The sequence below is a fragment of the Oncorhynchus kisutch genome, linkage group LG13, assembly GCF_002021735.2.
Source record: "Oncorhynchus kisutch isolate 150728-3 linkage group LG13, Okis_V2, whole genome shotgun sequence".
In the NCBI taxonomy this organism is placed as follows: domain Eukaryota; kingdom Metazoa; phylum Chordata; class Actinopteri; order Salmoniformes; family Salmonidae; genus Oncorhynchus; species Oncorhynchus kisutch.
In genome coordinates, this window is record NC_034186.2 from 59,519,414 (window position 1) to 59,546,103 (window position 26,690).

General features: G+C 44.3%; 1 protein-coding gene across 1 annotated transcript in view; it reads left to right on the plus strand.

Annotated features, from left to right (window-relative positions):
- The window catches only part of LOC109902067 (raftlin), a 63,035-nt gene that overhangs the window by 17,328 nt on the left and 19,017 nt on the right, over positions 1-26,690 (plus strand). Inside the window, exons 3-6 of the mRNA XM_020498132.2 lie at positions 12,129-12,306; positions 18,149-18,257; positions 19,944-20,415; positions 23,200-23,403. Coding sequence (XP_020353721.1) covers positions 12,129-12,306; positions 18,149-18,257; positions 19,944-20,415; positions 23,200-23,403 — 963 coding nt within the window. The remainder of the gene's footprint in view (positions 1-12,128; positions 12,307-18,148; positions 18,258-19,943; positions 20,416-23,199; positions 23,404-26,690) is intronic.

Below are 26,690 nucleotides of genomic sequence, written 5' to 3' on the forward strand. Positions count from 1 at the left end.
AAATGACAGATCTGAACATGTGCAGTTGTTTTTCATTCATCTTCATTCTCATTCAGTTAGTAGAATTCCAGTTGTCATTCAAAAAGTGTCACTGAATAATTGACACGCACAGCTCATGACTGCCATGCTACTTACTGCTTATCCTACAGCCATGCTCTCCCATCAACCACTAACGTAGAGCTTCAGACATTCTGGAGCTGTTTGAACTCCTCTGAGCTGGCGTGTTATGAAAAGTCAGACTTTTCAAAAGCATATTCTTTAGTTATATCTCATTAGATCGATGTAGATATGGGGGGGGGGGGGGGGGGGTTCTCTTCTCTTCAGATTTCTGCTGTGAGAACCAACACAGGACTCCACTGAGAAATCATCAACCCTCAAATAAACCTGAAGGACGAGAGTAGCCTACCCACTGATGATTTATCCTCAGCTATCGACAAACTTGGGTAAATGTTTGCTAAACGGTGTTCATTCGACTCCGTTGGGCTATCTGGGTTCTCTGAAAACCACACAGAAGAAAAAGTATCGTATTGACAAAACGTCTTCTCTAAATAGTCATGTCAAGGTTTGAGCCCACCTCACCAACACACACTGGTTGTGTGTGCTTTCTCCATGAGCCTGTCTCTCATACTGAGTCAATTGTACGTAGCACTAGTCTTCTCTATCTGTTCTCTTTAATAATATATTCATATGTTTTTCAGTCAGTCATTCTCCTGTATTTGACTTATTTCATAATTCATGTGAACACGGGTCTTGTCCTTCAAGAATTCAGTACATCGCTTGTGAAGTATGTAGGTATCACAGCGTCAATTATATATATAATAATCCTCTATGTCTATAGCAATCTATTCTGGTCATTTAGAAACAAAAGATGGTGTTTCGCAGGCACTGTAAGCAATTAATTATAATAAAGATCATAGACACATTCTGTAATTATTGCAGATCTGTCTCGTATTTCACTCATACGTCTGAGTTGTTAGCGAGGTCCCAGGCATTGTTTCCATGGGTTCAATCATTATAGTGCCGGGGATGGTTTCCATGACGATATACCACCTGTTGTCTGTTGGAGCTCCCATCTGCTGGGAGACTGAGGTGTGAGTACAGGGCTTTCTGTAATGGGAGTTAATGACTACTGAAGAGGGTGTGGATGATTAGAGTATCTGTTTATTAATTTAGGATAGTGTCTCTTGATGTATCCCACTGGCCCCTTCAGACTCAGTCTGGGGAATCAGTTAGAGTTTGGGGTCCTTTTGTTTCCCATATGTCTCCCTAACTTTTGTTACTGCAAATGCTAAGTGCATCTCTATGGAAAATATGAGGAAGAGTAGAGTTATTTATTACTGCTATGTAAGAGAATGAGATGATTCACACCGTGTGTGCAGGTGCAGACACATGTTTTACAGGGCCGGCTGCACATAGAAGTGGATCATCTACTCTATACAGTTGTGAAAACACTTAGTGCCTTCAGAAAGTATTCACACCCCTTGACTTTTTCCACATTTTGTTGTGTTACCAGTCGGAATTTAAAATGGACTAAATTGAGGTACCCCATAATTTCGTAGTGGAATTATGTTTTTAGACATTTTTACAAATTAATTAAACATTAAAAGATTAAATGTCTTGAGTCAATTAGTATTCAACCCCTTTTTTATGGCAAGTCTAAATAAAATTAGCTTAACAAGTCACATAATAACTTGCATGGACTCACACTCTCTGTAATAATAGTGTTTAACATGCTTTTTGAATGACTCTCTCATCTCTGTATCCCACACATACAATTATCTGTAAGGTCCCTCAGTCTAGCAGTGAATTTCAAACACAGATTCAACCACAAAGACCAGTAGGTTTTCCAATGCCTCGCAAAGAAAGGCAACTATTGGTAGATGGGTAAAAAAAAGCAGACATTGAACATCCCTTTGAGCAAGTTATTAATTACACTTTGTATAGTGTATCAATACACCCAGTCACCAAGATACAGGCGTCCTTCCTAACTCAGTTGCTGGAGAGGAAGGAAACAGCTCAGGGATTTCACCATGAGGCCAATGGTGACTTTAAAACAGTTAGAGTTTAATTGCTGTGATAGGAGAAAACTGAGGATGGATCAACAACATTGTTGTTACTCCACAATACTAACCTAAATTACAGAGTGAAAAGAAGGAAGTCTGTACAGAATAAAAATATTCCAAAACATTCATCCTGTTTGCAATAAGACACGAAAGTAAAACTACATTTTTTTTGGGGGGGGGGGGGGGGGGGGGGGCAATTTCTGAATACAAATCGTTATGTTTGGGGAAAATCCAACAAAACACACCTTTCTAAAAACATGTTCCACTTTGTCATTATAGGGTGTATGTAAATGGGGGAGAAAAAATACATGTAATCCATTATGAACTCAGGCTGTAGCACGACAAAATGTGGAATAATTCAAGAGGTATGAATACTTTCTGAAGGCACTGCATGTGGTTTCTCAAGAGGCCTGTGTTCAGCTGAAAAACATGTAACACCTCATTGATAGTTTTACGTAGCCACATTTTATCATCAAACATATTCGAGTTCACAGCCTTTGATATGGGCCTTGTACTCAGCCCTGAGGTATACCACTACATTGTCTACTACTGCACCGAGGTGTTCTACTCCATTGGGTTATTATTTAAAATGTTGGACCTTTTATTTAACTAGGCTTTAGGTATTGAGTTGCAGTTGGTTCTCCGTACCAAGGGCACTACATGAGATGTTTAAACTGGTGATCCCAGAGGAATGCCGGGGACCTAGGGCTGTTTGCATGTCCTTATCAATGTGGATACCGCCTTCCACCCACGTACAATACAGAAACAGACACGCACACAACCTCCGCCACCCACAGGTAACCAGACAGACCTACCATACAGCCTTGTGGTTTGTAATATCTCTCTATATGGAAAGATATGATCCCCATAGTCATAGTGGTGGTGATCTATACATCTAGTACAAACACAGACGGTAGGCATTATAAAAACTATTTCGTTTTTCACTAAGACATATTACCCATGTTTTCCTAAGAAGAAATATTCTCACAGCTGGAGCTATGGTCATTGGTATCCCTCCCCAAGACATTCTCATACATTATATAAACCAAGAACAGAAGTAAAGAAGATTATGGACTTGAGAGTAAACAGAAATGCATTTGATGCCAGGGACAAGGTGCCTGTAAATAAGGAATGTAAATCTAGCCTTGTTGAAGGGGTCTAATCCTTATGTTAATCACAAGCTACTTCTCCAAATTCTAATCTCCATATTTTACAATTCTAATTTTGGATCTTCCAATCAATTGGCGTTGAACACTTCTCTTATTCAAGTGTGGCTTCTTTCAATGGAACCCTAATGTCAGAAAATGTTGTGGAAATGGACTCAAACCTAAAGGGAGGAAGGAGAAACTCTTGTACTGTTGTGGAGACAGACTTGGGTTCAAATAGTATTTGAGATCTTGAGTGTTTACTTGATCCTGCCTGGAGTGCCAAGTGGGCAGGGTTTTCACTTCTGGGATTTTTTTTCCGATTGGTTCAATTGCGGCCAGGCAACCTCTGACAAACACAGCTAAAGTATTTGAAAGATTCAGAATACTATTTGAACCCAGGTCTGCTGTGGTGCACTTCTGAATGTCGTCAATGGACTCATATGGGCATTGATAAACGCCTGCTTATTTAACACTGCTTGTCTCTCGAGCTGCCCGTCTCCGAGCAACAGGGCTGTCAACAGATCTACTTTCTCAGAAAACTTGCTTCAGAGACTTTCTGTCAAGAAAATCTGATGGAGGGAGAGACTTAATTCCAGAGAGCCCTTTTTTCCTATTTATAAACCTTTTTACTGGCAGAACAAATTACAGGTAGTTTTCCCTCCATCAAGTCGCCGAGCGCCTTTTCATTTAGCCGTCACAACGTACAGTGTTTAGACATTTAAAGAGGGAGCTTTTAGTTAACTCTGTGCTTTTCCGCTCTTTTATAAGCTTATGTGTGGTTGTGCTGAGATTGAAAGTAGCAGGGGATGCATATGTACATGGTGATCTACAGATGGACGCTTAAATGCACTGTCTAGACTTCAAAAGTACAATTACATGAGCATTTTAGTAGTCCTTGTTGGAGACTCACTGCCTAGTCAAACGACACACTAAACCAAAGCTCTTCATCGATTATGCCTGCTTCGGATGGGTCCAGTCTCTCGATGACCGCCTACTCTTCTCATGATGCAGTCTGTTACGGTGCCACTGTGTAAGCTGTCATAAGACTTGCATAACCTGTAACAGCATCTTGCAAGCTAGCAGTGACTCTTCCTCCCTCTGGAACATGACCCCTGGCAGTAGTTCAGTTTTAAATTATTAGAATGTGGTCATCTTCAACACTGTATCTGAGAAGGGAACAGGAGCAGGTTATCTCCCACTTCGCCAGAGCACAAGGTGTGAATGCCCGTGTGTGTGTGCGCGCGTGTGAGAGAGCAAGCATACATGTGTGTGCGTGTCTGTCTCTTTGTGTGTGTTTGAGAGATTGTGTGCTTACAGGGGGTTGGTGTGCCTAAGTCTTAGAGAGCGTGCATTTTTGTTTACTCCTGAGCGAGTGGCGGGCCAATGCACGGCACCAGCAGACCTCTCACAATGACTCATTAGTTAGGTAATTAAGGCACAAGGCTGTGCCCCCGGGGCTCCACAGTGGAGCACTGTGAGCTAGGACTGCTAATGATACTAGGCCCAGAGCAGAGAGAGATGGAAGGAAAGTATGGTCCATAGGTTCTGCTCTCCACAAAGGAGGGTGGTGGGGGGAAGAAATGGGGGAGAGGTGCGGACAGGGGACCTGCCGGCATTTTCATTATGGGTCTATGAAAGCTAATGACATAGGGCAGGGCCTGGACAGGGGATACGGGTCCAGAGGTTGTGCTCAGTGGAAAAAAGGGTTCAGGAAGAGTAATTTAATTGGACACAGATGAGGGTATGAGAACTTTGGATACTTACAGTATACTGCAAGGGTGGGTTAACACAGACTTTAAATGGTCTTCTGTGGTCATTTGTAAGGCTTTATGAACTGCCGTAAACCCCATAGGTATCCCCACAATTTACGACCATGTACTCCCGTTAGGGGAGAAATAGGAAAGAGGTGGCGGCTATTGTCATTTTGAGCACGGTGCTACATTAGTCATTGTCCTTTGGATGACATATTGTAGTATCCTAATCAAATTACAATATGGAGGCCCCTTCCTGTATGGTTTAAGGATATTCTACTCTACAGTATTCATATCGTTTTGTCATGCAAAACACCACTTCCCATACCCTGAACTCATAGCAGCTAACTTTTTCAATTGAATGAAATGATACTATAAACTTCCAGTTGTTTGTACATCAGTTTGAATATGATATTGTCCATAAGCAAAATGAGTTATTAGTGTGGTAGGAAAATATACAGCGCTTTAATTGTGATGAGGGAAAATGATGCTGAACAGCAGATAGGGAAAAGTAAAACCTTCTTCCTGCTGAGTCCTAATAGCTAATTTATTCTGGGTCTATTTTTCCCCACTCAAGTTTCATGCAAATCGTATTGAACCATGTCCCCCAGTGGCGGAGTACCGAGTGTCGGTGGAGCCCACACGCTCAAATCTCTCAGCTTATTCATTTCCTATTTACTCATTTCATTTTTAATACATTGACTGATGGAAGTGCAACAGCCGAGCTCAAAGGTGCTTACATGGAACTGATGGTAGAGGGCGAATGAACAATTGAGCTGGTGTCATTATAAGGGCTGTCAGAGTCTACACATGTCTTAATGCTGTATGGCAAGTGGGGTGTATGATGCTATTATATTGTAGACATATTGGCACTGCAACATTGTATCATTAGAGGATGTCAAAATAGTGACATCTACCCATTGTAGTTAGGAGTATATTTCACCTGGGCTGACATTAGTTGAATGTCACTTTTGATGACATATGCCTCGCATTATATAATTAAGTGATACTGCCCAAGAAGCCAGTGTTTGGAGGATATATTGGCACGGGTGTTAGGCACGAGACGAAGTCAATGTCACGGCTGGCTGAAGGACTGGACCAAGGTGCAGCATGGTAAGCGTACATTTTCTCTTTACTAAAAATTATGCCGACAAAACAAAGAACAAAACCAAAACCAAAACCAAACCGTGAAGCTTTGGGCTATGTGCCCTGAACAAAGTCAAAGTTAACTTCCCACAAAACAGGTGAGGGAAAAGGGTACCTAAGTATGGTTCTCAATCAGAGACAACGATAGACAGCTGCCTCTGATTGATAACCACACCCGGCCAAACACATAGAAATAGAAAATCATAGAACATAGACTGCCCACCCAAATCACACCCTGACCAAACCAAAATAGAGACATAAAACGCTCTCTACGGTCAGGGAGTGACAGTCAAACACTGGCTTTAAGGGCATAATCACCTTTATACAACTGGTTACCAACATATTAAAATAATGATTGACATTTTCATAAAAAAATATATTTTAATGATTTAATTCATACATTTTCACCCTTCCACAAGAAATAGTCCTGACATAAATCTAGGGTTGCTACCCAAGCTGTTCGTTCTATCGGTTCGGTTGCCAGAAATGCGACCCAGTCGTTCAGTCTTTTTGTTGAGTGTCTACAGACCAGGAATTCATTCTAAATGTTCCATTGCCATATTGGCTGGGAACATTCTTATCCCTTGCTTGCTAGCTAGCCAATTACGGCTAACTTACAGTCACGTTAAACAGTGTAGCCAGAATAACAACGAAGTAGTTGCATTAGCATTTGTTTAAGCTGTTTAACATTTCTTTAAGCTGTGACATTTATTTGGATACATTCATAACAAGGAGCTGATGATGCACGATTTCACCTGGCATAGAAAATGTGCTTTCTCGTCAGGACACTGTTGTTCACAGGAGCTAGCCAACTACACAGCTAATACAATCAATTCAAACTGAAGCTGGAAAGACTTCAAAACGTTCAGACTTCCCGATTCCCAAAACATTCATTACTATGGGACAGCTGGAGGTCGAATTTGAATATTGAAACAATGTTGCAAATGTTGGAGAGACAGACAGCAAGGTTTATACAAATCTCTGCTGTTGAAATCTAAATGTTAGTCTAAAAGAAATGTGAGATAATGTCTTGATGCTTTTTATAGTGGAGATCAAGTTTATAAATTGCCTGGCTGGGCTGATGAGACAGCAGATTGCGCAGCCAGATGGAACAGAGTAAATAGGCATTTTAACGTCATAGATTTAGTCGGTGGTAACTTGTGGAATAGACACCGGCTGGAATGCGGTTTTAACCAATCAGCATTCAGGATTAGACCCACCGTTGTATAATATGTCACATTGACAGTGCCATCAAAACATTACTCATACCCCTTGACTTATTCCACATTGTTGTGTTACAACCTGAATTCAAAATGGATTAAATATTTATCTGCACACAATACCCCATAATGACAAAGTAAAAACATGTTTTTAGAAATGTTTGCAAATGTATTGAAAATTAAATTCAGAAATATCTCATTTACATAAGTATTCACACCCCAGAGTCAATACATGTTAGAATCACCTTTGGCAGTGATTACATCTAACACATTTGAATAAATGTAGGTTTTGAAACATATGAATGCGTCATAACCGGCCATAAAATAAAGCAATATACTGTATGTCACATCAGGTGTAAATATATGGGTCATGACAGTGTTACTACAATGTTGTTGATCCATCCTCAATTTTCTCCTTTCACAGCCATTAAACTCTAATTGTTTTAAAGTCACCATTGGCCTCATTGTTTGGCACACCTGTATTTGGGGAGTTTCTCCCATTCTTCTCTGCAGATCCTCTCAAGCTCTGTCAGGTCGGATGGGGAGCATCGCTGTACAGCTATTTTCAGGTCTCTCCATGTTCGATCGGGTTCAAGTAAAATTTAATAAAATTGTATTTTTCACATTTGCCGAATACAACAGGTGCAGATCTTACCCTGAAATGCTTACCAAGCCATGAGGTCGAAGAAATTGTTGGTAAAGCCCTGGCTGGGCCACTCGAGGACATTCAGAGACTTGTCCAGAAGCCACTCCTGTGTTGTCTTGGTTGTGTGCTGAGGGTTCTTGTCCTGTTGGAAGGTGAACCTTTGCCCCAGTCTGAGGTCCGGAGAGCTCTGGAGCAGGTTTTCATCAAGGATCTATCTGTACATTGCTCTGTTCATCTTTCCCTCGATCATGACTTGTCTCCCAATCCCTGCCACTGAAAACATCCCCACAGCATGATGCTGCCACCACCATGCTTCACCGTAGGGATGGTGCCAGGTTTCCTCCAGACACGATGCTTGGCATTCAGGCCAAAGAGTTCAATCTTGGTTTCATCAGACCAGATATCTTGTTTCTCATGGTCTGAGAGTACTTTAGGTGCCTTTTGGCAAACTCCAAGCGGGTTGTCATGTCCCTCTTACTGAGGAGTGGCTTCTGTCTGGCCACTCTACCATAAAGGCCTGGTTGATGGAGTGCTGCAGAGATGGTTGTCCTTCTGGGAGGTTCTCCCATCTCCACAGAAGAACTTTGGAGCTCTGTCAGAGTGGCCATTGGGTTTTTGGTCACCTCCCCGACCTAGGCCCTTCTCCCCAGATTGCTCAGTTTGGCCGTGCGGCCAGCTCTAGGAAGAGTCTTGGTGGTTCCAAACTTCTTTCATTTAAGAATGATGAATGCCACTGTGTTCATGGAGACCTTCAATGCTGCAGAAATGTTTTGCTACCCTTCCCCAGATCTGTGCCTCGACACAATCCTGTCTTGGAGCTCTACGGACATTTCCTTCGATCTCGTGGCATGGTTTTTGCTCTGGCATTCACTGTCAACTTTGGGACCTTATATAGATAGGTGTGTGCCTTTCCAAATCATGTCCAATCAATTTAATTTAACACAGGTGAACTCCAATCAAGTTGTAGAAACATCTCAAGGATGATCCGTGGAAACAGGATGCACCTGAGCTCAATTTCGAGTCTCATAGCAAAGGGTCTGAATAATTATGTAAATCCTGTTTTTCTGTTCTTTTTTTTCACTTTGTCATTATGGGGTATTTTGTGTAGATTGCTAAGGAATTGTTTTAATTTAATACATTCTAGAATAAGTCAAGGGGTCTGAATACTTTCCGAAAGCACTGTATATCACTAATGTATTGTGTAGTAGGGCCAAGATGATTGAAAAGTATTTGAAACTTGTTTGGATCATCATGTTCTTGAGGATGACTCACACACAAGAAAATGTATTCATGTGCACATGTGGTCAATGCCAGGCAGTTGCCACGTAAAGAAGATCAACTGAACTAATAACTTTTTATTTTTACAAAAATAGGATCCAACAGTTAAACTTATTTTCATCTAGCATGGCCTGTGTGTGGACATAACCTGGAGAAACAGATCATATATATTTTTTAAATCCCACATTTTGTTTACTCTTCATTGTTAAATGGGAGTATTTTGTTTGATGACTCTGTGCTAACAGAATTTGACAGAAAACTAATTTATTGGCTGTCAGCCAGGAGCCTTTTCTTTCATTATTTGTCAAGGTACGATTCATTTTTCCCTCTTCTGTTTATGTAAGTTAATTTATTTTCGGGGTAAACAAAAAAAAGGGAAAAGAAATTGGCTTCCAATTTGTTGATAACGTTAACCAGACTGCCTCAGTCTGAATATGGGCTTTTCAAACAAGGGCCCTCACGTTTACGATATTAAACGCAAACATTGACTTGAGATATACATATACTGCACAGAATCTAATCTGAATTTATCTACTTAAAAAAATGGGTTTCTGTATGGATAACAGGGTCTTAATTGCCAAATAAACGCTCTCACCGCGTCACACATTTTTGTGAGACCTCGCATTACCCTGCACTAGGCTTCAAAAGAGATGTTTGAATGATAAATATACATATCGGTTGGTCACCGTATGACGGCTTTTGGATTCGATTTCAGGATCAGCTCTCATAGCGATTAGAGGCAACTTAAGAAGTCCCCTATGGGTGTGTTTCCATTGGCTCTTAATGAAAAACATATTCTATATTTACTCATCTCAATGGAGTGTTCAGAAAGTAAGCAGAGAGAATTCTAGTCACGTTATTATATATACACCATCTCACAGACCCAGCATACATACACAGCACAGAACCAAGCCTCAAGGGAAAGGGAAAAGAGTTTGTGGATCACCAAAACAAGAAAATAAAATCACAGATCACAGAAGGATTAATTACATTTCCAACGGCAGTAGGGCAGAAAAGAAATGATGTTCCACACATTTTGAGAGGGTGGCCTATTTCCTTTCTCTGTCATGCCTTTTAGCTCTGGAAGCTCCTGTATTGTGTCGGAGTAGGACAGAGTGTGATTGAGAAAATGTGGGGATATTTTTAGCCAACCAGTTACTGGCCTGAGGGGAAAGAGGATTTTTTTTTGTAGCTGTTTCACAATGAACCTCTGGTTCCATGCCCAGGAGAGACTTCAGATCCTCACTGAATCAGCTTTCATCTCCTCCACAATGCTGCTGTTTCCTGGTTGGCATTACAAGCTCCACTGCTCCCCTTTCCTCTATTGTTGTTCTGGTGATATACTGCAGGGTTTCCCAAACTCGGGCCCGGGGCCCCCCGGGTGCACGTTTTATTTTTTGCCCTAGCACTACAGAGCAGATTCAAATAATCAAAGCTTGATGATGACTTGGTTATTCGGCCCAGGACAGAGTTTGGGAAACCCGATATACTATACTGTTAGTCACACTATTGTGTTACAGTAGTGTGCTATAGACTGGTAGAACAATTGAGTTGTTACATTAATTCACAGACACTCAGTTAACACAGTGAAATGTATCAACCAAAGTAAATGGCAAATAGAAACAGGCACATTATGTCTTTTTGATTTGTGGTTTGACTGGGAAAACACTAACTTCATCATTTCGCTTGAGTGAACCCATGTCTGTAGCACCATCACTCTGTTGGATCTATTCAACCACAAATGCTAATGTGAGAGTTACACTAATTTTGTCCTAAGCATTTTCTTGTTGATGACATGAAGTTGTGAATATTTCTCTATGACCAAATGATCCTTCCCTGACCGTGACCTCTCATATACTTTCCGTTCCGACGTTCCCATGGACTTTGCCTTTTTCTTCCCACTTTATGCCGCATTGATTCCAATTACAGCAGTGACATTCCCACAACTTGTTTCACCCCTCCTCTCCTCCTCCCTCCCTCCCTCCTGCTCTTTGTCTTGACTGTCTCCCAAGTGGGCAAACTGTTTGGACCTGTTTAAATGTCGCCTCACAGCGTGTTCTGGAGCTGTGGATGGCTTGGCCGAGCTGCTTGGATTGTGCTGAGACGACTAGGCTTAAAATACACCCCCCCCCCTCTCCCCCCCACGTCAAAATATCTGGTCACTCAGCGAGTCTACTATCTTGTTAATTCCAAGCGTCTGTCTTCGCCACTGCTATTGCTATTGGGAGGTTAAGCCCTGTCGAGAAGGCATCAAAGCTGTCCTCGGAAAGCGGCTCGTATCATAGAGCTAAACAATCAGCTTTGATTGGATTTTTATCCTGTCTTATTAACTCTCAGACCAGGGAGCCAAAGCCAAAGGCATGATGCTAATTGCCAAAACAAACTGAAAATGCTCCGTGGATCAACACTGACATACGGTCCTGCTTACGTTTGGGTTGTTGTACTGCAGTAAAGTATTATGACATTTGATAGGGATGTTTTCTGTTAGGCAATTTGGTTGACCTGCTTCCGTATCTCTACTTGACCTGGTCATGGATGAGTTCAACTAGATTCCATTTGAATGTAACCTTTTTGTGAGACTTTTCTTGGTTGTACATGATAGTTCCCTGTGTATGTTTAAAAGTCCGAAGGAAGAGCAACAGCCGAAACGCTTCGGTTCTACTTTTAACAATGAAGCTTTTATTTATTGAATTCCATTGTCCTTCAAAGGTTGCTGAATCTCCTCTCTGTTTATCACTTTTACCTGAATTTGAGTATCATTCACTGGACTACTACTATAGTCAGTACTATCACTATAACTTCCACTACAAAACACCTGAACCAACCACACACACGTTCTTCAGAATCTGTACCTTTTCTCGTTCCCTGTCTTTCAGATGGCTCATCTACACTGTGTCTTTCGTCTGTGCGGGAGCTCCCAGCCCAGCTCCAGGACCTGTACCAGCAGGGCTTCTCCCTAGTTGCCGTTCACCCCTTCATTCATCCCTGTGGTTCCGACGCAGTCAGCCCCCAGCACCAGCTCTACAGGGCCGTGCTGATCCGACTCGATGATGGGTACGAGTACATACACATTGCACTCATTCAGAGTACCTTCATTGACACAATTAGCAGAAGCCTTATCCAGGGTCAATACATTTGTGTTCATGTAAGCTTTGTCATTACGTAATATGTACAGCAAATAAAAATGTATATTACTACATGGATGTAGACATTGGTATTACAGAGGTTGTTTTGGGCTAGCTGTCACAGGGCTGTTGTTTTGGTCGTTAGCAAGCAAATAATCTCTTTCCAAGCTTTTGATGCTCCGGCCAACATGTGGAATGGGCCAAAGTCACAGCTGCCCCCCCATGTCTGTCCTCCACCCAGGCACCTGTCAGCGAGCCCTGGGTGAGAGTCAGCTTGGATCAGGGCATGCTTTTACTCCAAGTGTATGTGAAGGGCATGGTGGGGTGGTGCTGGTAGTGGTGGTTTCCGGCTGAAGCCCTGTCTGGCTTGCCTCGTGTGCCCTGTGTTCTACCAGCTGGCTGTTATGAAGGACAGCGGTTTCATGCGTGTTAGGCCACATGCAGGTCTGGCTCTGGGAATGACTGCCTGTGTGAAGCAGAACCAGACACTCACTAGTCACTTTCCCCACAGAGAGGTTAGAGGGGCAGCAGTTGAACCTCTCACCCTCCCCTCTTAACAGTGTTTTATGGCCTGGTCTGTTCTCTCTCGTGGATCCAGAGCCCTGGGGTCGGACAGTGACGCCACACTCCATAAATCCCTGGACTCTCCTCTCGTTGAATTATCATCCAGGAATTAATATTGAGATTCCTAAAATAAATCATTCCAAACATGGACAAATAATTCCTGCACATTCCTCAGTATATTGGGGTTTAGGCTCCGTGCCCTGTTGTTCTTGTTTTGTGCTTCCTGGTTGCCTAGTGTTGTCTTGATAGGATCAAACCATTTGGCTGGTACAGGTGGAGGGTTTAGTTAGTTGTAAAGCACAACAATCCATCCACTCAGGTGGCTCTTGCCTTCTTTCTAAAGACAGCCTGTGCCCATTAATGAGCTCCTATGGTCTAGGGAAATACATCACACCTCTCTCCCACTGTCTCTACACAAAAACCACTCACAAACAAGTTCCAGACACTAATCCTATGCTGGGAGCACATAAATATTGATTTTGTATGAAAAGGGATGGATGAATGGGCAGCAGCATGGTTTTTACACACCGACATGGTTGCCTTCCTCTGAAGGAAAAAAGAGAATATGAGGAATAGAAAGCGGTAGAGAGAGAAAACAAGATCACAGCTGGAGTGTGACCGAGCGAGCGGGAGTTAGAAAGAGAGAAAGGGGAAAGGGCTGCCATCCTTTGATGGCTCCGGCCAAACCGTCCTGCTTTATCTCAGAGTCTGTCACCGTGGAGACGGCTGCTCACATCAGCACCAGCCCCGGGGGGGAGGGGTGGGATAAAAGAGAAAGAACAAAACAAAAAAAATCAACCAGGTAGCATCTTCCTCTCCTATTCCCTTGTCAGTCCCTTGAATCAGGGAGCCAAAACTGCAGATGACAGCGCAACCATTCATCACTCTCCCAAAGCAAACAGACCCAAAAGTGTCTTCTTCGCTCTGCAGTGCGCTATGCGTCAGCTGGAGACAGACAGAGGGGGAGAGATAGTGTGTGTGTGAGAACCAGAACAAGAACAGCAGCTAGGCTATGCTTAGCAGCAGCTGGATGTGCTGTGTTTAGTATGCACACAATGTCTCTTTGGATACAATCCCAACCAATTTTCTACAGTATTAGCCTCAATTGTAAAGCCTCAGTGAACAAGGGTATAGCTGCACAGTAGTGTGACATTGCAAAAGCTTCTAGAGCCAGGAATTACACAGGGGCAGGTAGCTTATATAGAGCTGGGAGCCAGTATTGTTCATGTTAAACACTGTCACCTGGAACAACTATTTAGTTCAAGATAAACTCTCAAACTTGTATAATTTCAGCCAGTAGTTTTGAAAGTGGCGCTCACGAACCAAAAGTGGTCCCTTTTTTGTGTGTACTATGTCATCAAATTGGGTACTACAGTACGTCATTCATTTTGTATGATATGTTATGTCCTGCAAATGTTGTCGATTTTGCAATTATACATTTTCAATCCAATTTGTACTGTACGTTCCGAATTTGTTGTGCTTAAGGTCCTGGAGTGCATCTTTAAGTAGGCCATAACTTTAAACGCCTGTTGTCTCTTTGACTGTGATTTGTCACTGGTGACCGTGGTAACCTGCTCAAATCTGTGGATCAGAGAGAATGGATAGGACCATTTTAATTTTCAAATGTCAACTGTCAAATTTCCCAATGTTCAATTTGGTTGCGGCGTAGAGGGGTTACAGTTCAGCAGGCAGTGTCTGATGGGATATATTCATCATCTATTGGATAATTGTAGAATTCACATGCGCTCGGGGAGAGAGCTGTATGGACCAGAAACCATTAGAGGGGATTCGTCCAAAGAAATTATTCATGACTCTGTGAAAAGCTGACATTAGAAAAATATGTGCTATATTATTAAAGGCCAGGGATGAAAGATTGCTAAACACAGGTTCGATGGTGGAGCCTGACCGAGCCGTTGTCATGGAGATTGTGATTTTTGGAATTGCGATTTTGGCGCCCGATGTGAGGGCTTCTGGGTTTAAAGCTACATTCTGGGTTTCAAAAAACTTCATCACGCCCCACCATATCAAGAATTAAAATAACCATCCCCAGATTCCAAATCCCAGACTGTGGCTTTAATAGTCCCTGTGGTCCGGGATACAGAACCTTGAACGGTTGAACCTGACTGACAGTGCAGCTGAATAGATAGCAGCAGCAGTCTGCATAAGGAGTGGGAAGTCAGATGTAGATGTACACCCAGGAGGAGGCTGCAGTCAGAACAGCTGCAGGCTGGAGCCAGGCATGCGTTTGACACTTACTCTAGCAGCCTGGCGGTAGATAGCAGATCAATGGGGTTGAATGCAAGTAACCTGTTTCACACCGAGAAAATGGACTGCAGGTGATGGGGGTATTTTTAAAGAAGTCCTTACCTCTAGAGAGGCGATGGGAGACTAGTTCTTTTCTCCCACTTTGTCCATTATGGATTTGAGCCCTCTGTCACGACCGTCAAACGAAGTGGACCAAGGTTCAGCGTGGCAAGCGTACATTTTCCTTTTTATTCAAAATGTCTCCAACAAAACAACAAACGAAAGAAACAACCATGAAGCTTACAGGGCATTAGTGCCACAAACAAAGTTAACTACCCACAACGACAGGAGGGAAAAAGGGCTACCTAAGTATGGTTCCCAATCAGAGACAAAGATAGACAGCTATCCCTGATTGAGAACCATACCCGGCCAAAACATAGAAACACAAAATCATAGAAAACAAAACATAGAATGCCCACCCTAAATCACACCCTGACCAAACCAAAGAGACATAAAAAGGCTCTCTAAGGTCAGGGCGTGACAGTACCCCCTTCCCCCCAAAAGGTGCGGACTCTGGCCGCAAAACCTGAACCTATAGGGGAGGGTCTGGGTGGGCATCTATCCGCGGTGGCGGCTCAGGTGCGGGACGCAGACCCCGCTCCACCACTGGCTCACCCCACTTTGGTGGCACCTCTGGTGTACTGGGACCCTCGTTGCCGACCCCGGACTGGGGATCCTCGCCGCGGGCGCCGGACTGGGCACCCTCGCCGCGGGCCCCGGACTGGGGACCGTCGCCGCGGGCTCCGGACTGGGGACCGTCGCCGGTGGCTCCGGACTGGAGACCGTTGCCGGGGGCTCCGGACTGGGGACCCTCCCTGATGGGAGGAGGCGTATAGACAGCCTGGTGCGTGTGGCTGCCACAGGGCCCACCAGGCTGGGGAGACATACAGGAGGACTGGTCCTTAGAGGAGGCACAGGATGAACTGGGCTGTGGGGGAGCACTGGAGATCTGGTGCGTAGCCCTTGGCACCACTCCTCCAGGCTGAATGCCCACTTTAGCCCGGCACCTCCCGAGCGCAGGCACAGGTCGAACCGGGCTGTGGGGGAGCACTGGAGATCTGGTGCTTACCACGTGCACCTCTCCTTTTGGCTCCATGCCCACTTTAGCCCGGCAAGTGCGGGAAGTTGGCACAGGCCGCACTGGGTTCTCCTGGTGAACAGGGGATACCATGCCTAGAGCTGTCGCAGGATAACCCGGGCCGAAGAGACGCACCGGAGACTAGGAGCGCTGAGCCGGCACAATCCCTCCTGGCTGAATGCCAACTCTAGCACGGCAACTGCGGGGAGCTTGCAGAGAGCGCACCGGGCTATGAGAGTGCACTGGAGACATATGGCGCAGAGCCGCATAACCTGGTGCCTGACTAGTCACTCTCTCCCTACGGTAAGCACGGTTGGCTCAGGTCTATAGCCAATCTCCCCGTGTGCCACCCCCAAACATGTTGGGGGGGCTGCCTCTCGTGCCTGCTTCGCTGACTTGCCTCCTCATATCGCCGCCACTCTGCTTTAGCTGCCCCCAGTTCCTCCCTTGGACGGCGATACTCCCCAGCCTGCCTCCAGGGTCCCTTACCGTCCAGGATCTCCTCCCATGTCCAGGAGTCCCTTTCACCACGCTGCTTGTTCCTTTGGTGGTGGGTAGTTCTGTCACGGCCGTCAAAAGAAGTGGACCAAGGTGCAGCGTTTTTATTCAAAATGTCGCCAACAAAACAACAAACGAAAGAAACAACCGTGAAGCTTACAGGGCATTAGTGCCACAAACAAAGATAACTACCCACAACGAAAGGAGGGAAAAAGGGCTACCTAAGTATGGTTCCCAATCAGAGACAATGTTAGACAGCTGTCCCTGATTGAGAACCATACCCGGCCAAAACATAGAAACACAAAATCATAGAAAACAAAACATAGAATGCCCACCCAAAATTACACCCTAACCAAACCAAATAGTGACATTAAAAGGCTCTCTAAGGTCAGGGCGTGACACCCTCCTCAAGTTTACAGATCCAATCTGCTTTTCATGACTTCAAATTACAGAACGTGGAAAACAAATAGCAAGAATTCAGAGGTTTTCCTTTACATTGGCGCTTCACGGTGCTGTGAATTGCACAGTAAGTTTGCAAAAACATTTGCATCCAATGTGCAGATTTTCCTTGACACAGTTTGCTACTGACATTTGATCTGGGATAAGTTGCATAATGATGAAGGACTGGCGTGACGGTGACATCTGACTTCTGTGGGGTTGTTGTTGACTGTGAGAGATGACTCAGGTTCCCGCTGTGTTGTGAAGTCCGTGTGACAGAGAGAGAGCTAGGCCTAGGCTGCATGGGATAATGTTTAAAGTCTCCTTACACACACACACACACACACTGTACACACACACACGTACGTACTGTACATACACACACATGCTGTGGCGAGGGTGGAAGGGTCCCATCCGTGTTGTCAACAGGATGAGAGGTGAAGCAGAGCGATGGAAGCTGGGGCATTGGCCTCCTCCAGGGCTAGCTGTGGGATTTCCTCCAGAGAAGATAGAAAAATACAGACCCATATACATAGATTCCATCCACCCACAATACTGATAAGTAGAAAAACAAGACAAGATTTGTATTGCATTGAGTTTCCTATCCCACCCTAATGTGCCCCTTTCGATCCTGATTTGTGTCTACGTTAAGTGCTCCTTCTTTTTTTTGTCACACAGGCCAACAATTACATTAACACGGCTCATATGTGATTTATTAATACATTATTTTCATAAATCCATAAATACTTCATTTCCAAGGATTTCTCTGTGCAACCATTTCAGAGATGTATTACAGAATGTGGTGTATGTCTGTATTGTGTATGACTGAAGTGACTGTGGCTGAAATGTGTTGTTCCTCTCTCTCTTGCTGTGCGGGCTGCTACCGCAGGTTGGAGAAGAGCCAGTCAAACTGTGCTCCCTACCGTCTGCAGCTGGAGCAGTGTCTGTCTACCGACCAGGTGCCCACCCCTGAACTCATCCAGGGCTATGTCAAGAAGGTGAGCCTCAGATAAGGCCCTGTCACACTACTGAGACGAGCTGAGCCAAGCCAAGCTGTACTGAGCTGGCCGGGTTAGTGGTTAGGCATCCACAACTGTGCTGAAAAGGACATCGATGTGAACGAAACTATTAAGCCTGCACAGTTTTGTTCAGGTGGTGTGATAAGTGTGAAAAGGGTATAGTGGACTCAGATCACAGACACAACTGACCAGCCTATAAGTCCTAAAGGCGCTGTGAGCAAAAACTATCTGTTGGGTTTCTTCTTTATCTCGACTCGCTTTCCACAGCCAGTAGACGAGACGGTCCTTAGTTTTAATAAAACATTGGGGAGTAGAAATGGGTTATCAATTCAGCCGGCCAGTCGCCTGAGGACCTGAGTTTCATTCTGAGCTTCAAACTATCGGCTCCTGGAGCACTCTCTCTAATATCTGGAAAAATAGGAAATATGTAGCCTATGTAGAACTGGAAAATGAAAGTCTTTACAGAGGGTTGCTCTCATTCTGCAGTGAGGACATGGTAACACTAACCACTCTCAAGCAAGCTGATGGCCATAACCATATCATGTTAGGAGATATCACAGGCGTCTATTAAAAGCAAAAGAGACTTGTCATTATAAATAGCAATGTAACAGAAACATATGACGTTTACCTGTTTCTCTGACCTGAGCATGTACAATACACAGTAGTGTGATTTTCCATTCGATGCGGACCATTTTAAAGGCTATCCATTACCTTCACACCCGAGTCGACCCACATTAACACACACACACACACACACAGTAGAAATTATCCCTCTCCCTCATTGACTGGCAACGTTACCCTCAAATGAGATACAATATTTTTATTTTCATCTTGGCAATTCCATTTTGCAATTTGTCTGGGAATAAAAATGTGCAAGTGCTGAGCGAACGTTCAATAGATATTAAACAATGGAGCTAGGAAACGATGTGACTGTTTTACAATTTCATTTCATAGAGGATAACCTGTGATATGGCACCCATGCTGATTTGATTTGGATTCTCCTGGTCCCCGGTTGCAGATAGCAGAATGTACTGCCTCTGGCTGGATCTTATGACAGAATGTGAATGGAGAATGGCATCATTAACACTGCTTGACAGTTAACATTTCAATTTCATTTTGATGGAAAATCCCAATATTGACATAGAATGCCAGATGACAATGAAATGGGAAAAGCAATGCTTGATTTGGGATGCAGTCCTGCCAGGGCTGGAGCCATTGCAATCCAATCAACTCTAGTTCAATTTGAATGGCTGATGCTGGCCAATTTGAATGGCTGAGGGGTGGAGGGGGGGGGAGTGCCTCTATAATTATATGATAATACCAGGTATGTAAACAGTTCCCCTGGAATCCATTTGGTTGATAAAATAGGGAGTAAATGGGGGAAATTCAGGGGGAAAAAATAGCTATGGTTCTATAATGGTATGACTTTGCAATGTGTGCTTATGTTCTAGATTGTGTTTCAAGATTATCACAAATTTTTTAGAATGTCCATTGAGCACTAGCTACAACTTTGATCTTACTCATGATTAGCCAACATGATCTTAAATAACAGTCCATCATAACAGAGCATACCGTATGAAAGGTTGGTATTATTCAATTGTATTTGTAAAAGTCAGGTCGTCCACGGATCTCTCTAAGGCGGTTGTTTGCTATCTGTCTCTACAGCAGATCCAGGATGCTGCAGACCAGGGGGTCATGTTTGTGGGCTTCATCCAGGAGCCGTGTGGGTTACGAGGTACCCAGACTAGAGAACCAGAGACGCCCTCCCTCTCCCTCCACTCCAGCCCCAGCTCCATGCTAGGCTCCCTGAGCAGCCGAAGCCCCACTAGCCCCCGGACCAATGGAGAACCAGGAGCCCAGGAGCAGGCGATGGACACTGGGGCTGATGAGGGCCAAGGCTCCTTATGTAAGGGTGGGGAGGGGGAGGACCAGACTAGGGACACTGTGGGGAGTGAGACCACTGTCGGGGAAAGCAACCATGATGGGAGATCCTCTCTTCCCATAACACCATCCACAGAGAGCAAGCAAGATGATGATCAGGATGTTATAGTGGAAGACACACTGACACACAACAATAACAAGACAAACGTCATAGAACTGAAGGAGAAGCCAAGCCGTCACCCTCAGCGAGCCAATGGTGAGTATTGTCAGATTTCTATTCGTTACTATGTAATTGGATTTGTATACTGTATGCCAGGCAAGATTCAACTTGAAACCGCATAAATGGTTCTTCAATTTCCTCAGACTGTGGTGCAGCATAAAGTTGGATTAAATTAGCATATTTCAGCATCTTAGAATACCAGATGGACAGCTCTTCTCTTCTCTCACACATTCTCTTTCAACCCCAGTTGGAAAACATGCTCATAAATGTGCATGTGTGTTGAATGCTCCCCTCTGTGTGTGTGTGCGCCCATACATACTTGGCTCCCTGTAGACAAAGCACCCTGGTCCATCTGGACGTCCCTCAAGTGTGTATTGCAGTGAGATAACCCCCACCCCCCCACCCCACTCAGCCTCCTCCCTCATCCCCAAACCAGTGAGATAATCCCCCCCCTACCTCACTCAGCCTCATCCCTCCTCCCCAAACCAGTGAGATAATCCCCCCCTACCTCACTCAGCCTCCTCCCTCATTCCCAAACCAGTGAGATAATCTCCCCCACCTCACTCAGCCTCCTCCCTCCTCCCCAAACCAGTGAGATAATCCCCCCTACCTCACTCAGCCTCATCCCTCCTCCCCAAACTAGTGAGATAATCTCCCCCCCTACCTCACTCAGCCTCATCCCTCCTCCCCAAACCAGTGAGATAATCCCCACCCCTACCTCACTCAGCCTCCTCCCCAAACCTCTACAGTCCACACCACCACGGCATAGCCAGTATTGTCTGTGACCATGTGCCAAGTACCCTTGTCCTCTTCGCTAATGCTCTCTGCTGAAATTGACTCAAAGTCTCAGTTCTGGGTGGCTTTGCCCCCATAATCCTCCTGAACAGCAGAATGTGGAACAGGGAACAAGGTCACAAACCAACAGTCAGAAGTGAAACTGGGACTTGAAACCGACGTGCTCTAAAATAGCATCAAAGATCGTTGAGGTTATTGAAACTAGTGCTGAGAACATTCCTTTGGGATCACATGTGTGAGAGGAGGAAGTGATGGTATAAAAAGAAGACATAGATTGGACAAACATCACAATGGTCACTCACATTATTGCCGTTACCCCTTATAAATTAAGCAGTATGAAGCTAACCACTCTCCAACTAAGAATCACGTTGCAGAGAAAGCTGGCCTACATGTTGGTTTGAGCATATTTATTATGAAATGTTAGTCCTGATTAAATCAGTGTTGAGGAGGGTGGATTAGCAGAACAGATGCTGTCATGTTCAACAGTGGTTCTGTACAGTACACATTACCAGTTAGGATTATGGGGCCTGACCTTGTCACTTGGACAGGCATCCATCAGACCAAACTTTAAAAGGAGACCCATTTGGAATGTTGCAATTGCGTTCATGCGCCCGTTTACTCTTTAGTCGTCAATCTTCTCAAATGATTGGACCACACAAGGTATCGTCTCATAGCAGGTCTGTCATTTCCCATGCGACTGTGGCCTGGCTGGTCTCAATAGCCATAACACCCTACTGTTTGTGTTATCGCCATCCAACTCTCAGGGCAAGTCGAGGGCGATCCTAAAATATTTGTTTAACTTTGATGCCCCTGATGCTGAAATTGTTGAGTCAGTTGCGCTTTGAAGTGGTCATCATGTGGGAACTGATCTGACAGGTATGGACCCTGGGTTATCTTTATCTCCAGATTACCGTAATTCAGATTTAACCTAGCGAATGGAAATAACCTATGCCGCAAATTGTTCTAAGTGTTGTTATAAAATGTATGTTGTACAATTTACCACGATTATCTCATCTTTAAATGCGTTCCCATTGAGCTGTCTGGTTTAGTCAGATGCATTAGTGCAAGGTTTCTGTCAGCTATGCATAAATTATAAACGGTCTGTGACACATTGCAGACGCAGAGCATTTAGTGGGATGGTGAAGGTAGCAGTTCCTCAGAACCGCTGGCCTTGAACGAGTAAACATCAACTTTAATATCATGTGAAAGCCTCATTTAAATTCACTCTTTTGGGGGAAAACAACAGAACAATTAAGATTAGTGGAGCGACTTTGTTGTATTGACTTGGCTTGGTTTTCAATAAGTTTGTCGTTTTTCCAACGTATGCAGGGAGAGTTGTGATGCATTATTGTCATTCAGTTGTCATTCTGGAGCTTTGAAGAATGGAAAAAACAATAGGATTTTGGGAATTTGGTGGCCAGCTGTCACATCAGTCAGACGTGGCAGAAAGGAAATGGATATAAATGATTCATTCTTCCTGGGTGTCTGACTGAATGACTGACAGAAAACCAGAGCAACTGAACCATGGTCCCCTCTGATGCACTCTGTGTGTGTGAGGCGTACGTGCATCTTTGTGAGTCTTCGTGTGTGGGAGTCTAACACATTCTGGCCCTCCGTCTGGTTCACATGGGAATGGCAGATATTAGCATTAAAAAGAGAAGATTATGCCGCACTTCATTTAAATGGCTGCTGCCAAAACAACAGTCCATCCAAATTTGTAAGCATTGGTCCATATTAAAGGACCATTTCAATTGAGGCACAAGCCTTTGGTACGGGATTGTGGGAAAATGATGATGAGTCAACTCTGTTATGTGTTATTAATCACCTCTGTTATGGGGGTATGAGTCAACTCTGTTATGTGTCATAAATCACATCTGTTATGGGGTATGAGTCAACTCTGTTAAGTGTTATAAATCACCTCTGTTACAAAGTATCAACTCTGTTGCGTTATGAATCTCTGTTGCATGACATGTTTCATGTCAGCACAATCTAAAGAGATTGAGATTGAGTGTTCTGTGTTCTCAGGGGTGGAGCTGCTAGCCCTGTTCAACCACCCAACTGACAGTGAGGGCCAACTGAAGTACTACACTGTGAAGGTACCGCTGAGGGTTCAACTCCGTGACGAGGGGGTAAAAGGGGTGGAGGCCAACTGGCTGGATCACATGACCCAGCACTTCAACAACGGGGCCTCGCTCGTTGATGGATACTTCCACCTGGGCAACGACAACGGTAAACAAACTATCCAACGTCCACTTTGTGTTTTTACACACATTACATTTCAATGTAACATCTGTTCTGCTATGGTATAGTACTAGCAAAGTAAACTCAAAAAAAGAAACGTCCCTTTTTCAGGACCATGTCTTTCAAAGATAATTAGTGAAAATCCAAATAACTTCACAGATCTTCATTGTAAAGGGTTTAAACATGGTTTCCCATGCTTGTTCAATGAACCATAAACAATTAATGAACATGCACCTGTGGAACGGTCGTTAAGACACTAACCGCTTACAGACGGTAGACAATTAAAGGTCACAGTTATGAAAATTTAGGACACTAAAGGAGGCCTTTCTACTGACTCTGAAAAACACCAAAAGAAAGATGCCCGGGGTCCCTGCTCATCTGCATGAATGTGCCTTAGGAATGCTGCAAGGAGGCATGAGGACTGCAGATGTGGCCAGGGAAATAAATTGCAATGTCTATACTATGAGGCGTTTAAGACAGCACTACAGGGAGACAGGACAGACAGCTGACAGGACAAACACACCACCTCGCAGTGGCAGACCACATGTAACAACACCTGCACAGGATCGGTACATCACAGGACCGAACATCACACCTGCGGGACAGGTACAGGATTGCAACAACAACTGCCAGAGTTACACCAGGAATGCACAATCCCTCTATCAGTGCTCAGACTGTCCACAATGGGCTGAGAGAGGCTGGACTGAGGGCTTGTAGGCTTGTAGAAAGGCAGGTCCTCACCAGACATCATCAGCAATAATGGCACAAACCCACCGTTGCTGGACCAGTCAGGACTGGCAAAAAGTCCTCTTCACTGAGGAGTCACGGTTTTGTCTCACCAGGGGTGATGGTCGGATTCACGTTTATCGTCAAAGGAATGAGCGCTACACTGTGGCCTGTACTCTGGAGCGGGATCGATTTGGAGGTGGAGGGTCCGTCATGGTCTGGGGCGGTGTGTCACAGCATATCGGACTGAGCTTGTTGTCATTGCAGGCAATCTCAACTCTGTGCGTTACAGGGAAGACATCCTCCTCCCTAATGTGGTACCCTTCCTGGAGGCTCATCCTGACATGACCCTCCAGCATGACAATGCCACCAGCCATACTGCTCGTTCTGTGTGTGATTTCCTGCAAGACAGGAATGTCAGTATTCTGCCATGGCCAGCGAAGAGCCCGGATCTCAATCCCATTGAGCACGTCTGGGACCTGTTGGCTCGGAGGGTGAGGGCTAGGGCCATTCCCCCCAGAAATGTCTGGGAACTTGCAGGTGCCTTGGTGGAAGAGAGGGGTAACATCTCACAGCAAGAACTGGGAAATCTGGTGCAGTCCTTTGTTCTGGGACACATTATTCCGTTTCTGTTAGTCACATGTCTGTGGAACTTGTTCAGTTTATGTCTCAGTTGTTGAATCTTGTTATGTACATACAAATATATACACATGTTAAGTTTACTGAAAATAAACGCAGTTGACAGTGAGAGGACTTTGTTAAGTTATGCTGAGTTTAGTTATGGAAAGTACTCAGTCATGTTTTCATCCCTCTGTCAAACCAATTATTTTGTTCCACATTAGTAAACAATGTAAACAAATATTAATAATAAGACAAAGGAAATGATGACTTAGCTATTGCCAAAATGTCTCCATATCCTGTCCCCTTTCAAACTGTCCAGTCTGTGCTGCTGTTGTTCTGGTAGTGTGCTGTGCTACTTCTCTACTGCACATTGCACTCTGCATCTAGACCCTGGGGCATGCCACTTAATTCTGATGGTGACGAAAAACCTAAGCTTGAGTAAATAAGAGTCATAATTCATTAATCTCCTAAAGTGAACGCATCAGCGCCTCTGAAACACAGATAATTAACCTGATGGCAAATGAGTGCCTCCTTGCATATTTTCTCTCTTTAGAATGGGGTAATGAACCGCGTTATTATAATTCCTTTTTTCTAGTAAGTTATTCTAATATATTTACCATTTTTATGTGTGGTTAAGATATGCATCTTTTATTACAGAATGAGTGTATTCTAAAAATAAATAATTGGCTAGGCCGTGTTCTGTATTGATCTGGAAAATGTCAGCTCCCTATCAGAAATAGCTTGTCAAGTATACTGTATCGGGAACAGCCTGTCAATGCATGCCTGCCAAACCCTTTTCAAAACAGACAAGTTTGTCTAGGTGAACGTTGTGTTCGTGTGACCCTCTTGGGAACTGTGAACGGTAGGATATCAAAGCCAAGGCAACATCATGTGTTTGTTGCTAATTACATCAAAACGGAGGAGCGTCTGGTTTTAACAAGCCTGAGAACCCATGGCCGTGCAGACGAATCCAAATTTAGCACCTCTTTGAGATCCATTTGTGAATACATTAGAGTATGAGAAGAAACTCTTCTCCCTGGCGCTTGAGACCATCTCCTCTCTATAAACATCAAGGGTATTCTGGAACGTGAAGCAGCACAATAAAAGATGTAGCGTGTCAGTGGCGATGACACTCGGTTTGATTGGAGATTATAATGACAGTCACAGCAGAGCATCAGAAGTGCAAAATAAGTGTCTCTGATTGTCATCATGTCCCCTGTGCAATACAACTGTGTACCAGTACTCTGCATGATCTTCTTGTGCTTTGTTTTTTTCTTCTTCTTTTTTTCAATTTCCCTTTTGATGTTTTCTGAAAGAGGTCTTGTTGTTCCTGTTGTTAAGCTCTTTCTCTGAACTGTTTGGTAGTGCATCTACTTTCCCGATGTTCTCCCACTTTCCAAAACATCACAGGCCTTCCAAAGTAACCGCCAGTGGAATATCCTATATATGTAACAACCCTAAAACAAGCCAAGCAAATGTGGTTAGCGGTAGGCAGTTACCCCTTTTAGGTTCTCTTTAAAAACAGAATTAACAACGCTAATAACTATACATCTCCCTGTACCTTCTAGTTACAGAGGAATCATCTCTCAGCAATGTAAAGTTTCCCTCCATTGTTCTGAACTTGTTTCGCTGTTGTTTACTCCTACAGTCCTACGCCTCTTCGAATACATATTCATGATTTCTCTCTGCTCGGCTGGCCTTTTGCTAAACCCGGCGCTACCTCCCGATTGTGGCCGGCTGTCGACAACCATACCAGGGGAATACCACACATACAGTCTCTCCTCCTGCTCCTCTGCCCTCGCCCCTGAAGAGATGGGTTTCCATGGTGAAGCTCACTGAGGAGGCGGGGCGGTGGGAGGGGGGGATTAAGTCCTGTTTAATATCCCAGCGTGGCTAGGTGGGATGGAGGCGGGAGACTGGTGTGAGTG